Here is a 15,249-nt window from a genome sequence, read left to right on the forward strand (position 1 = left end):
TGGCAACAAAGTCGCTAAGTTGGCAACACTGAATCTGTGTGGTGATTTTAGAGGCTAACATGTAGCTTAGCGCTTCGGAGAAAACTTGTTAGCCCTCTTAGCTAAATCAGTTATTACACTTTAGTTAATCAGTCGTGTTTTCATACAAGTTTTATTTCACTTTAGTCTTTTATTTTATTGCTCCTCTTTTCATCTGATGTCGAAATCAAAACAGCAGATTTTTCTGTTTCCTGTAAATATACTTATTATATACATTATAGTCTTATTTACTGCTAATTTCTGTGTACAAATATTGTTAAAAATACTGTTATTCAGAACGGTTAGTGGATTATGTTCCTGTCTTTACTGTAGGCTTAAAATATATATATAAATGGAATTACAGCTTCTTTATTTGTTCACAATGTCTACTTTGTCATCTCTGGTGAACAATAATGATTATATGTATTCTGTTTTAAATCAGTAAATAAAGCAAAATTCCTCTAAAAACTTGGACATTCGCACATTTATTTGTTGCCGGCTTATTATTTCTCAAGATTTCTAAAGAAAATTCAACAAATCACAAAATGAAGCAGAAAACGAGTCAAAAGTAAGAGGAAGCAGATCTATTATTAAACTATCTATTATTAAACTAACACACACCGTGTCTGTATTACACAGTCCAGAAAAATCCAGAAAAATCCCCATTCATTCATTTCTGCTCTGATTTCTACACAATGTTTCTAATATGTTTAACTTTTCAGGCTCAGTCCAAAGAACTTTTCATTCTATCTGTCAACCAAACACCTTAAACATTTTCTTTACAGGGTTTCATTTACATGCAAGAACTCCCTTCTTACACTTAACATATTATTCAATAAATAAATTGCTTATTCTCATAATGTTTCATTAGTTTCTTTGTTTTAACACAGCTTGCAAAAGGACCCAACAGCAGTAGCAACTTTCTTAGCATTAATCCTGTACCTTAAGCATTTATCTACCACTCACTGCCCAAAGTGTTCTACTTAGATTTTTAGACATTTAGAGAACTATTTCACAAGCTAGTGAAGCTTTAGAACCTTGCTCTAGGGCAGTGCCGACCTTTAAGAATGGGTCTAGAACCAGCACTAATCTGATTTCTGGTCTGGTACATTAGCACAACAACTACCTCATAAACAACAAAAGTCTACCAAGCTAGTTAACATTAACTAACCAAATATGATCTCCATATTCATGAATCATAAATGTTTGTTAATTGTGGTTTAATGGGATTTTTAAGATGACTGAAAGTCATATTCCTTAAAAACAAACATTTGTTAAGGACTTTAGTTATGCTAATTGCAGGGTTTAAAACTTCTTTTAATGAGCCAAGCTCCCAGACCCAGGAACAAAATCACTTTAGCTGCTAATGCTAACCCAAGCATTAGCGGCACACTTAAATGGTCACTCTTTATTGCAGGCTTTTCAGGATGCAGGATATACACCGTCGCCTGGTCTTTGCCCAGTGGATTGGATGCTGCGCAGGTGTACTGCTTTCCTGGCAGGACATCGAGTAGCTGGCTGGTGGTTCTGTGATGATCTGGATCACTCTGCAGCAGAGGAGGTCCACCGTCTCCATCGAAAACTTCATCCATGTTCATCCACTGGATGTCAGGCAGCGGAGATCCCTGAACCAGACACAGGGCTTTGAGACGTTTGTCTACCATGGTTCCTACAGACAAGCTCAAGATCCGAGGTGGAGCTGAACGTATGTGAGAAGATAAAGAAAACAAAATATGATGGAGGTATGGCAAACATCTTATGTGGTTAAAAACAGGAAGTAGAAGCTGCTGAGACACAGGTGATACTGTCTACAGTCAAGCCAGCTTTATGCAGACTCTTCAAGCCAATGTGGATGTAAAGCTTGCTTGACTGTTGACAGTGCTACCCATGTTTCAGTAGCATCTTATTGATGGCAGAGGTTTGAAATATACATATGTTAAATATACAGAACCCAAAATAGTTGCTGTTACCTTCCACCCTGAGTCGAGTACCCATCTTGTTCTCGTAGTGCACGTGCGTTTGGCCGTGCAGCTCGACGCGGCAGTAGTAGCGACCGCTGTCCTGCAGGGCAGTGCTGCTGATGCGCAGTGACAGGTCATGCTCCCGGTGGTTCCCCTCCAGTCTGTACCGCCGGTCCTGGTCGGCCTCGGTCTGGCACTGCTGGCTGCCGTTGAGACTGGAACAGCGGAAGAGCACGGTGCCCGAGTGGCCGTGGCCCAGACGCCAAACCACGTTCATGGATGAGTGCAGGGTGTGATAAGGGTGTGTGAAGGAGCACGGCAGCACCACGGGGTAACCCTCGATGGCTCGGACCTCCGCGGGAACCTTAATGGACCAGCTGTCTTCGTGAGCTGATGCAGCTAGAGATGATGGAATTGGAGCTAATGTTGCTAATCCTAAATCAGATGACAATGTGTGCCATAATTTTGTGCACCATATTTTGAACTCTGAATCCCTTCTGTAGTGTAAAATTATGAGCTAAAGGATCAGTAAAAACATTCTTACCCTTGATGTGAAGCAGCAGCAGGAGCGGCGTGATACAGAACCGCTGAAGGTCCATCGTAGATCGGCTCTGTTCCTCACACGTCTGGAGTCAAGTGTAAATATGAACACAGACAGTCAGCATGCCTGACTCACTCTTACTCAACACTCGTCCAGACTAAACACTGAACTTCAGCACCAACCAAGTCCTTCAACCCACAGGGACGGATTTTGTTGATGGTTTTTAATGCGAACACAATTTTTTTAAGGGTTAAGGGCCTTGATCAAGGGCTTAACAGTGGCATCCTAGCTGTGGTGGGGCTTAAACTGACAACTTTTTGATTACTAGTCCAGTACCAGTACAACTGGGCAGATAGGTACATAGTTTCAGCCAATAGTGTAGTCTGCCCCTCCACGCTAAGCACCCCCCCGCCAATCTACAATTTATTTATTCATTCATTTATTCAATCTCTGCTTTACCTACTTTATCCTGGTCATGGTTGCGGTGGGTCTGATTATTGGGTGAAAGGCAGGAATTTCTAGTAGCTCCACATAACCTGACTGTATGACTTTGTACTGTAAAAGGAAACCCACACGGATACAGGGAGAACATGCAAACTATTGTTTATTGTAAATAAAGTAAATAACAATTTACAATTTGTGAATTAAATCAAGTTAGCACAAATATTTTTACTTACACAACACAAAAATCTACAAGTTTCTCTAAGATAAGTTAGGAAGTGTTGTTATTGTGTTGTTCCACTTCTCAGATCAGAAGTTAATGTTAGTCATATCACTTCCCCTTTTTTTAGTTTGTAGTCTGGACTATTTTTAAGCACCTTCCTGGAGACCAAACTTGTTGTTTCCTGTTTGTTAAGAGCGCGTTGACTGATCGTCTTCATGTCCACACTGAGGTCTCCACCTAGTGGAAGCTCCAGCAGTTCTTCTGGTCTCTTCTTATCACTTCAGTTCGTGGGAAAGCTGCAGCTCCAAATTCTTCTTCTCATTTATGCACCATGTGCCTTCTGGGCGTCCACAGTCAAGCAAGTTCTAATCTGTGGCCTTGGAGGCCGTCATGATAAAAAAAAACAAAAAAACACTGCTTCTGATCTGTGAACATTAGTCGAGCTTTAAAGTGATCATTTTGATGTGGGGCTTCACTATTTGCATGGAAGCCTCCACGTCCTTGACTGTTTAAAGCTCGCTTGACTTTGTACAGTGTTGCCCACGTCCCCACAGCTTCAAAATGTTCACTCATTAATTAGGGATACGAAAACCTCAGAGGCCATTTAGGCATCTAGTTATACTATATGGACAAAAGTATTGGGACACCTGAGTATGAGCTTCCTGAGCACTCGACTTTGGAGTGTGTCTGTGGAAATCTGTGCCCATGCAGTCAATAGAGTCGATGATGTTAGAAGAAAAGAGAAGACCTGACTTGTAATCCAAGTGTAATTCATTCTGAAAGTGTTGTGTAGAGTGACTGGAGCTCCTTTGTATAAAACTAGTAAAAGCATGTCCTTACAGAGCTTGATTTGTTCTCAGGGGTGTAATCATGCTAATATATTATATCATTTATATAAACCCGTAGGCAATGGCTGTAGCAGGAACAACTAAATTCATTCATTAGGAGGGACGTTCACATATTTAGCCGTACAGTGTCTGTTTCTATTTAAAGCTACTAAAGAACAGTGTGGTGAAAAGAAGAGCAGAAGTTACGTAAGTGTAAGTTACGAAAATGTTGGTCTGACAGCTTGTGGTGAGGCAAGACACACATTGCTGGGGGCTCCTGTAAAAAGATCTCACCCAGGCTAACGATTAGAGCTCTTTTATAGCACATACATGCTGTAAATTATTATTTATACTGACTATAACAACTATGGTTTTTAAATCTGGTGTTTCTGTTATTTTGTCCACCACCTGTAGAAGTGAATATTCATTACAGAGATGTGGTATTCGGACGCAGTCACGCAGTCAGAATTTTGGAGCTGCAGCTGTCCCGTTCTATCCTGATCCCTAAATGGGTGGTTATTCGGGTTCTTGTTTTAGTGAGGACCACCAGTGAAGCCGTGGAGTGACTGGCCACAGCAAATGGGCTGAAGAGGCTAACGGTGCAGTACATGCTTCATATTGTTATACATGTCATATATATTTGAGCAACAAGAAGCAAGAAATATGGGTGCAAAAACTTGTTTTTCTCATGTTGTAAGTTCTTTATTTTAGTTTTTATTTGTTGGATAAATTATTGGTAGAATTAATATTTACATTTTACATTTATGGCCATATACAATCCAAGCACTTAAAGGTTAAGCATCTTGTCATGGCCCAACATTGGCATCTGGCATTGGTGGAGTTTAAACCAGTGACCTTCTGATTAATAGTCCTGCACCTTCACTACTGAGCTACTACAACCCTGATTTTTAAAGGATTTGAAGATATTCTTCTGGTTTTCCCTCTCAGACATAGTCAAACTCAGACAGGATTGGCTATGTCTGAGGGGGGTGACTGAAGCCCTGCCTGCGATGGACTGGATTGGCTGACTGAAACATTTTCCAGAATTCCAGACGAGCTGGAAGATTTTGCTCTTAGCATCTCAGCACAAATCCTCCAGGACTCGTTTGATAACGTCCTGAAAGAGATTTAAGTTGTTTTAGAGGTGAAGGCTGGTGCATTTACTTCCTTGCTGTATGATATTTTATTCACAATGTGTGTTTAACTACACGTTACCAACTTTGTCATGATTTAAAAACTGTAACATGTGAGTGAATAATTGTTTTTCATTTATTAAAAAGATTTTTGGGAGAATTTTTCATTTGCACTTGATAGATTCTAGGCTTTTTGTTGGAATCCTTTCCTCTTGGTTTCTTTACTGAGCTTGGTTCCGTTGCTGAGTTCAGGAGAAGACGGTGGCACAGAGACACAGACACGGCCAGTACCAAAAATCTTCTAACTTTATTTGGGAATTAACAGGAATAAATAGTTAAGGAACAGGGGGTGTTGGTAGACAATGAAAGCAGGCGGCTGTTGTACAAGGTGTGAATACTTTCAGGATATGGAAGTAACAGAATGATTCCAGGGTCCGAACTCATGGCTATAAAGTTAACTAAAGATACTTAGAAAGAAATATATTCTAACAGCACTGAGGTCCAAAAGCTGACCTGAAACTACATTCACACTTCCAGTGCAAATAATGTTCATTTAAGTGTTAGAAATTCATAATGCAATTCTTGTAGTACACATAAATCTGTGTAGTTTGATATTTTAGTTTTAAAAACCCTCCAAATACAGTCTAAAATATTGGATGGAATCGAATCGACTCTTGGAATCGATTCCAAGACAACCAATGTTTACAGCGCACTAAAGATAATGTAATTTATTTATAAATCAGTCAAAAAGCTTTCACTTTTTATTGCACACATTGTACACACATTTCTTTCTTCTTGTGTGTTTTATTATTTATTACTTAGGTAATTTATTTATTTACAGAATACACAACACAAAATCGATTCGTTGAATGACCGCGAAGTATGAGACAAGTGCGCATGCGCCTGTACAGTTCCTTAAGCCTGCATTTTGACCATGATGAGTCCATATTAGGCTGTAAAGTACCTGTGCCAAGTTTACCACACCAGTCGAGATGTTCCCAGTGTGCACAACTGGCCTGGTGTTCACATGCTTCCTTAAACTATATTATCTAACATCTAACTACACACCTTGAGTTCCAGTGTTCTGCGTTTGTGCAGGGGTGCAGGGGTGCAGGGGTGCAAGGCTACAGGGGTGGTGCACAGTTCTGCCATACCGTTTCGTCAGCACGTATCCTTTCGTACAGAACACACAGTGTGTCCAGTGTTTGTTTAAATCCCACCCCTGTTCCAGGAGGTGTCCCAAACCCCTCCGTATCTCACACCTAGTGCACTAGGGAGTGTACACACGCGTGTGTTCCTGCAGTCACAAAGCCTGTGTTTGAGACCGGGCTGCAGTCCCACCCAAAAAGTAAGATAGTGCAGCAGGAATCGAACTTTGTGTTCGCAGCAACACACCTACTCTCCTGTTAATGCACACACACACACACACACACACACACACACACACACACACACACCGGTGAGGTGCAGCAGCATCAGAACGTTGTTGTTATTCTCTGTGTTTAGAGGAACATGTCGCACACGGTTGTAACCACCAGCACAACCAGAACCACCACCAGCAGCAGCTCAGATGGAGGATTCCTGAACCTGGGTTACTGTCGCTCTTACTCTGGATTACTGAAGCTGGCACAAGTGGTGAGGAAACGACACACGGAGCATACGGGGGTGTGAGGGTACCTTTAAAGAGCAATTATTTTTCATTTATTTTATTAAATCTGTGTATTAATGTACTGTTAATATCTGACACACCTTATTACGTCATTTAACTTCATAAACAGTTTATCATGATGACAGTGGAGGCTTATTGGTTAAGGTACCAGACTAGTAATCAGAAGGCTGCTAGTTCAAGTCCCACCACCACCTAGTTGCCCCTGGTGGGCCCTTGTGCAAGGCCCTTAATCCTCAATTGTTTGACTGTAATAAGCTACAACTGTAAGTTGCTTTGCTTAAATACCTTCAGCTTTTTCTCCACAGCCTATAGCACACAGACACATACAGATATAGATATACACCACCTGATGATAGTCATGTGTTCACTGTAAATAGAGTACTTTATGATGATCCCTGGGGTTGCTTTGGCCCCTGTGCAAGGCCCCTAACACTCAATTGCTTGGATTGTATTCACTAATAATTGAAAGTGTCGTTGGATAAAAGCGTCAGCTAAGTTTCCCTGTAGTAACACACCCAGGATGGACAGGATGCTGGTCCATCAAATCCATCATACACAGCCAGTCATGTCTGTACAAAGACGCTCGCCCGGCTGATAGCACCACTGTGGATTTGAGCCTCAGATCTTAGTAGTAGTGAGCTGGTGTGATTTACCGCTGTGCCACCTGAGCGCCAATTTTATACAAGTCCGTCTTCAGATTTTTCAGACCTCAGACTTGAAATGATTCAACAGATTTTGTGCTTGATGCATCTCACTGTTTGACCTCTTTGGAAATCATTTGCACCTTATAATGTGCTTTTTATTAACCCATACACAATGTTAAATCTGCTTTTCTGTCTTTTCATGCCATTATTAACGTTTTAGTTCATTAATAGAACGTTTTTAACCCTCGCCCTTTTAACCCTCTGCATTCTCTTGCATTCAGAGTCTAAATTTATCCTCCGTAACATTTACAGACGCTGTATGAAATGCTGTGTTCATTCAGTAATGACCACACCCTGCTCTCGGTGTGGGTTACACTACACCCACACAGTGACACTGACCCCCCTTCTGTAGGGGCTCTAGGTGGTCGTGACCGTTAGGAATGCACTTTAAAAACACTAGCCTGTTTGGGATCAGTTATCGGACTGGTCTAAACGAACAAACTGCAGGGATTTAAACGAAATAAATAAAAGTATAATTATATAATATATATAATTAATATATAATATAGTTAATTAATATAATATAGTTCCTTAATCACAGGCTTTAAAATAAAGCCATAATACACGGGCCACTTTTCTGGGAGGGCTTTTCACAAGATTTTGGAATAGGTCTGTAGGAACTTGTGCTCATTTTAAAAAAAAGTCTTTGTTACTTCAGGCAAATTCAAATTTAGAGGCCATGTACAGGGTACTGGAACAGGAAGAGGCCTTCCCTAAATGATTATGGTTCATTTTATACACCTGTGTGGCTAAATTATACTATATGTATTGGGACACCACTTCTAATTTTTGAATTCACATGTTTCAGCCACAACAGCTGTAACTGGACTGAACAGGCACAAATTCCCACAGTCATACTTTTGTATAGACGTCACCTCATTTTTATACCATTTGTTTATGGTCAGGTGTCAGAATACTTCAGTGTTTCTAACATCAGTAGCTGTAAGGGTTGTTTTGTTATTTTTGGATGTACTGTACTCAGTGTGTGTGTGTGTGTGTGTGTGTGTGTGCGTGTGCAGGTCGCCCTCCTGATTGCTTTTCTATGTGTGCACTGCGCTCCCGGATGGACGGACTACTCTGCGTTCCGTTATTTCGAGGTGGTGACGCTGTGGTTCCTCTTCGCCTTCCTCATCTTCTTCATCTTGTACGTGCTGCGCCTGCAGACCAAGATCCCCTGCATCAACTGGACCCTGACCGTGAGTTCCCTGCATGACAGTGGGTCAGCAGGACAGTGGTACAGTTGGACAGTAGATAGTGGGTCAGCGGTACAGCGAGATAGCGGGACAGTAGGACAGTGGCATAGTGGGACAGTAGGACAGGGGGATAGTAGGACAGTGGAACAGCGGGACAGTGGATAGTGGGACAGTAGGACAGCACTACACTGGGACAGTGGGATAGTGGGACAGTAGGACATGTGGGATAGTGGGACAGTAGGACAGGGGGATAGTAGGACAGTGGAACAGCGGGATAGTGGGATAGTGGGACAGTAGGACAGGGGGATAGTAGGACAGTGGAACAGCGGGACAGTGGATAGTGGGACAGTAGGACAGCACTACACTGGGACAGTGGGATAGTGGGACAGTAGGACATGTGGGATAGTGGGACAGTAGGACAGGGGGATAGTAGGACAGTGGAACAGCGGGACAGTGGATAGTGGGACAGTAGGACAGCACTACACTGGGACAGTGGGATAGTGGGACAGTAGGACATGTGGGACAGTAGGACAGGGGGATAGTAGGACAGTGGAACAGCGGGATAGTGGGATAGTTAGACAGTGGAATAGTGGGACAGTGGGACATGTGGGATAGTGGGACAGTGGAACAGCGGGATAGTGGGATAGTTAGACAGTGGAATAGTGGGACAGTGGGACAGAGGGACAGCATGAGCCTAGTGTGTAGAGCTTTGGGCTATGAAAGTGTACACATGTATGTATGTGTGTGTGTGACAAATAAAGGTGTTTTATCTGCATTCCATCACGTTCATGGTTGTGAAAGATGGATATTGATGACAAAGCTCCTCTGACTTCCTGTCGCACCCTAAACCACATCCTGTGTGTTGTGTAGGGTGCATTAGAATCACCCCGGTAGGTCCCTGTAGCGGTGCAGTTACTACACAGGGAATTCAGACATTTACAGCGAGGTTCCAAACCGTATGGAGTGAAGTCGTTCAGCTGGAAGGGAACTTGTAGCCTAGCAGGAAAGGTACTGGACTAGTAACTAAGAGGTCGCTGGTTCAAGCCCCACCGCTGTCTGGTTGTCACTGTTGGGCCCTTAAGCAAGGCCCTTAAAAACTAGCAAGGACGTGAAAGTGACCAGCGAACGTCCAGAGCTGCTGCAGAATCCTGAAGAAAAGCTGTTTAGCTGAAGAACGTTTACACGGAAAAACATGCCACAGAGCTGCCGTACGTCCATCCGATCACCTTTATTCCCCGATTACACACACAGTCTGATACACGGACCAGATTCATTAGTCTGGAGTTACTGCAGAGAGCAAAGGATCAAAGCTCAAAGATCACGACGACGCCACGCCCTGACGTTTACGTAACGTTGACCGACTGAAGTTCCCTTATAGCTGAGATCATGTGATCAGTGTGTAGGGAACACGAGGGAACAGAATCCAGCTGTAGTGTAACTACACTGTACTTAATGCACTATATGAGAGTATTTAAATATTTTACTGATGTTTTACATCCTCCGCTCACATTAACATTAAACCTGCTCATAAAATCAGACGGACTTCATTCCCGCGCACGTTTAAACCCGAATTCCTCACGATTTCTAATCCTCTCAGAGACGAACACCTGAAATACACACAGTCTGCATTTTGGGAGAATCGAACCACGTGTCTGATCGGATCATGTCGTTTTACTTCACCAGGAGTTCCTGCACTATGTGATCGGCACCATCTTGGTCTTTATCGCCTCCATCGTAGCCGCCGTGAAGAGCGGCGGCTTCTCGGCTCTCGTAGCTGGATCCGTAAGTGATCACGGGATCCTCCGTACGCTCTTTTTTACAATGATTTACGATACAAACGTAGCTTGTTCTTATTATTATTGTTCTTATTATTTATTTTCCAGGTTTTTGGCTTCATCGCGACGTTTCTTCTTGCCATCAGCTTGTGGACGTCGTACAAGGTCACGTGCGGCTCGCAGCCCACCAGTAAGTCACGTTTTGTGGCTGTTAAAGACACCCAGTTTTCCTTTTCTACCTTCTATTAGGTATCGACAGATTTGAGGGTGCTCGGGTGGCGCAGAGGTAAATCACGCTAGCTCACTTACCGCTGGGGTCCAGGTCGGTTTGCTTGGTCCAGAACTGTTTGATCTTGGGCTCGAGCTCATCTCACATGGGTCGGAAGACAGTGGAAAGGAGCGCTGGGGTCGGATGAGTCCACATTTACAGGAAGAAACAGAGGTGGAGGTCAGAGATCATGTCAAAGACGAGTGGTACCATCCAGACTGATATCAGTGAAAACTGCAGAAAACAGCGCCTGTCATGGTACGAGGGTGCGTCAGTGAGAGCAAATATTGGCGCCTCGATTGTGAAAATCCCAATCTGGCCTCCTCCTTCTTCAGACATATTTTAATGCATTTCTCCCTAATTTAGTCATATCCAGTTACCCAATTCGTATTTCCTCCTCTACTGCTGCAGACCCCCACTCCTGACCGAGGAGGGTCATGATTAACACACCCCGTATTACACGTGTGCAACGCTGACCGCTTCTTTTCACCTGCAATAGGTGGGTTTATATGGAAATCTGTATGGCGCACGGAGAGTCACACTGATCTCCATTATCCCCCGTCTCTGTGCAGCACCATCGATGAGCCAGCAGATGGCGTAACCATCCTCCCACTCTTGGACAAGCCGATCATTGTCCGTATAGGTGCCCAGAGCTGAGATTCGAACTTGTGAGCTTGAGATGAGCCAAACCTCGAGATTCATGCCTTGGCGGTGGTGGGCTAGCGTGTTAGACCTCTGTACCACCCCAGCGCCACCTGAGCACCACCTGAGTGCCAACTTCCTGTCATCGTATAGTGTTCATTACCCCCCAGCACTAACATAACAGAATACAGGTCACCCAAAACCGCCATCGTTATTTATAATTCTGTATCTGTACGACACTCGATAATATTTTGGACACTTGGTTGTAGTATTTTGGTTTTTAATTGTGTTTGCTTTGATTTGCAGGTGTAGCCGTGTAACCCGACACCATCCGGCGCCATGTGAAGGAATTTTACAGTCAGTCATTGAACCACGTGCCTGATATTCCAGCTCAGTCCTGATACCTACAGTATTTATGTTCTGGAACATTAAAGCAAAACTCCACCGCTTTATTTTACTATTTTATTCCTGCCAATTTAGTCATACCCAGTTCCTCTTTCTCTGTTGGAGACCCCGATGGTGTACGAGGAAGCTATATTCTCTTGACACGCCCTCCCTCCGACGTGTGCGTGCCCCCTTCTTATCCTCCTGTACTTCGGTGGATCGGCGCATGAGGTCGGTCTCACGCACGGAGAGTCACACGCTAATCTCCACGTTCCTCCACTTCTGTACCAGGGTCCTTACACAGCGTCAAAGGACCCGCCCACTTTTTAGTCCCGTCTTTTCCCACCCAGCAGACTAGTGGCTGATTTTGGCCGCTGCATTGTCTGCACTGCTGATTGAGCCTGCTAGGGGGCGCCCAGCTGACTGGTTTCATTTACCATGGACAGTCGATTCATTTCGTTACCGTGTACTGAGACTGATGGCTCACACACACACACACACATATGCGCACACTCACACACGCACACACACACTCACACACGTTACCGTTTCACAGCTGGTTAAACTACAAGCTGAACAAACACGTTTTATTGTCTGATTTAATCATTAATCGATGATGCTGTCTGTCAGAGCTGGAAGGACTTTTGCTGTTACCTAGCAACCAGATTATCAAAGATAAGATCAAAGATTATTTGAACACAGATCATTCACTCATTCATTTACTCATTCACTCATTCACAAGTATGGTAGCCCACTATCATCCAGTCAGATAATAATTGGCTGTGTTTGAGGGAGGGATGGTCTATAGGGAGGTGGTTTATTCACTCACTCACTCATTCACTCACTCATTCACTCACTCACTCACCCACACACTCACTTACACACACACTCACTCACTCACTCACTCATTCACTCACACACACTCACACACATACACACACACACACACACACTTACACACTCACTCACTCATTCACTCACTCATTCACTCACACACACACACTCACACACACACTCACTCACTCATTCACTCACTCATTCACTCACTCATTCACGCACACACACTCACTCACTTACACACACACACACACACACACACTTACACACTCACTCACTCACTCATTCACGCACACACACTCACTCACTTACACACACACACACACACACACACACTTACACACTCACTCACTCACTCATTCACTCACACACACTCACTCACTCACTCATTCACTCACTCATTCATTCACGCACAAACACTCACTCACACACACACACACTTACACACTCACACACTCACTCACTCACTTACTTACACACTCACACACACACACACACACACTCACTCACTTACACACACACACACACTCACTCACTTACTTACACACTCACACACACACACTCACTCACTTACACACACACACACTCACTCACTCACTTACACACTCACACACTCACTCACTCACTTACAGTTTTGCTTTAATCCGTCCAGGCAGGAGGTGATGGTGCAGCTTCTGCCTGAAGATTCGAAGCATGCGGTTTAAATCAATGTTGTGATTGGATCATATTCAGTATTTGAGTGTACGTGGTGCAGATTAATGACGGACTGATGGACGAGGGTTTGAATACTGTGTGTTTATATGAAGGAGCTTCTATACCAAAAATTCCTCACGTTTATTTATTTCTGAGCTTCTGTTTTATTGTACACCTGCAGTCTGTAAGCGCTGAAGATTCTGAAGGTTCACAGTGTTGGTGTTGCAGCAGCTTGTCACTGTATGGTTGATGATTGGAACTTCCAGTGTGAGAGGAAGTGAAGTGCAGCTGTGTGTTTTCTCTGTACTGTACTGATCAGTGCCTGTACACCACAGTACGCTGTACGGCTAAAAGTACGTAGACGTCCCTCCTGACGACTGAGTTCTGGTGTTTTCAGCCATACCGCTTGCTAAAAAGGTGTAGAACATGCGTACAACTATGTGGCAACAGTTTGGGGAAGGTCCTTATCAGTTTCAGTGTGCCACTGTACGCAGAGCGAGGTCCCTATTGAACAGGTTTGGGATGAATTGGAACATCAGGTGTAAGCCAGACCTTCTTGACCCTGACCATACACATGCTCCTTTGGCTGAATTGGCACAAATCTCCACAGAGACGATCCAAAATATTGTGAAGAACCTTCCCATAGTAACGGAGGCTTCTGTCCACATTCATGTCCATGCTTGACGAATGTCCAAGAAGCTCAGTCTGGGTGTCCACATACTTATGGCCATTCATTTTGTGTGCTATTATGTTATATTTTATTATGAATGTATCTCTGACACTTTTATCTTTGGTAAATATGAGTTAAAAACACGCACTGGGGTCAGTTATTTTTTAGGAAAGTATTTTATTAACAACGTTAATAAAATAAAATTTTCCTGTATGTAAAATTTGACGTTTTTTAAATTTATTTATTTGTTTTTAAATATATTTACTCAGTTATTTTATTTATTTATTTATTTTCAGTACCCGCTTCATCCTAAATAGAGTGTTTGGTGGGTCCGGCACCACCCGGAAAAACTGAGCACAAGACATGGTGCTGCAGAGGCGCCTTATAAAGCATTTATTTTATTTTTTCCTTTCCGGCTGCTCCTGTATTTAGGCCTCACCACAGCGGATTTGCTTGCCATCGAATACCAGACTTGGCAGAGTTTTGTTTATTTTACCCTGGATGCCCTTCCTGACGCAACCCTCCTATTTCTATTTGGGCTTCTGGGGTGCTCTGAGAAGTGTACCTCCTTATGGTTAGGTTGTTTGACCCTCCTCCATTGGACACAGCCAATCATAGCACGGCTGAGATTCGAACCCTGGATCCCAGCGATAGTGGGGTATCGTATTTTACTGCTGCTGTGGTGCTGCGTAGGTGTTAATACATCGACCAGCCATAACATTAAAACCACCTCCTTGTTTCTACACTCACTGTCTATTTTATCAGCTCCACTTACCATATAGAAGCACTTTGTAGTTCTACAATTACTGACTGTAGTCCATCTGTTTTTCTGCATGCTTTGTTAGCCCCTTTCACCCTGTTCTTCAATGGTCAGGACCACCACAGAGCAGGTATTATTTAGGTGGTGGATGATTCTCAGCACTGCAGTGACACTGACATGGTGGTGGTGTGTTAGTGTGTGTTGTGCTGGTATGAGTGGATCAGACACAGCAGCGCCGCTGGAGTTTTTAAATACCGTGTCCACTCACTGTCCACTCTGTTAGACTGGTGGACTATTCTCTGTCCAGCAGCGCTGCTGTGTCTGATCCACTCATACCAGCACAACACACACTAACACACCACCACCATGTCAGTGTCACTGCAGTGCTGAGAATCATCCACCACCTAAATAATACCTGCTCTGTGGTGGTCCCGTGGGGGTCCTGACCATTGAAGAACAGGGTGAAAGGGGCTAACAAAGCATGCACAGAAACAGATGGACTACAGTCAG

At 43.5% G+C, this 15,249-nt stretch overlaps 1 protein-coding gene across 3 annotated transcripts; it reads left to right on the forward strand.

Annotated features, from left to right (window-relative positions):
- Positions 1–1,435: 1,435 nt before the first annotated feature.
- On the forward strand, positions 1,436–14,199 carry cmtm7 (CKLF-like MARVEL transmembrane domain containing 7). Of its 3 annotated transcripts, none has more exons than XM_062985819.1 (6): positions 1,436–1,760; positions 6,651–6,779; positions 8,537–8,713; positions 10,394–10,492; positions 10,594–10,675; positions 11,702–14,199. In XM_062985819.1, exons 1-6 carry the CDS (start codon positions 1,752–1,754, stop codon positions 11,713–11,715), a joined length of 510 nt encoding a protein of 169 aa, XP_062841889.1. In that variant the 5' UTR covers positions 1,436–1,751; the 3' UTR covers positions 11,716–14,199. The 3 variants fall into 3 exon arrangements, with proteins under 3 accessions (XP_062841889.1, XP_062841890.1, XP_062841891.1); XM_062985820.1 differs by lacking the exon at positions 1,436–1,760 and adding an exon at positions 4,464–4,610; XM_062985821.1 differs by lacking the exon at positions 1,436–1,760 and adding an exon at positions 6,247–6,492.
- Positions 14,200–15,249: the final 1,050 nt, after the last annotated feature.

This window comes from Trichomycterus rosablanca, chromosome 23, assembly GCF_030014385.1.
Source record: "Trichomycterus rosablanca isolate fTriRos1 chromosome 23, fTriRos1.hap1, whole genome shotgun sequence".
NCBI classification, from domain to species: Eukaryota; Metazoa; Chordata; class Actinopteri; order Siluriformes; family Trichomycteridae; genus Trichomycterus; species Trichomycterus rosablanca.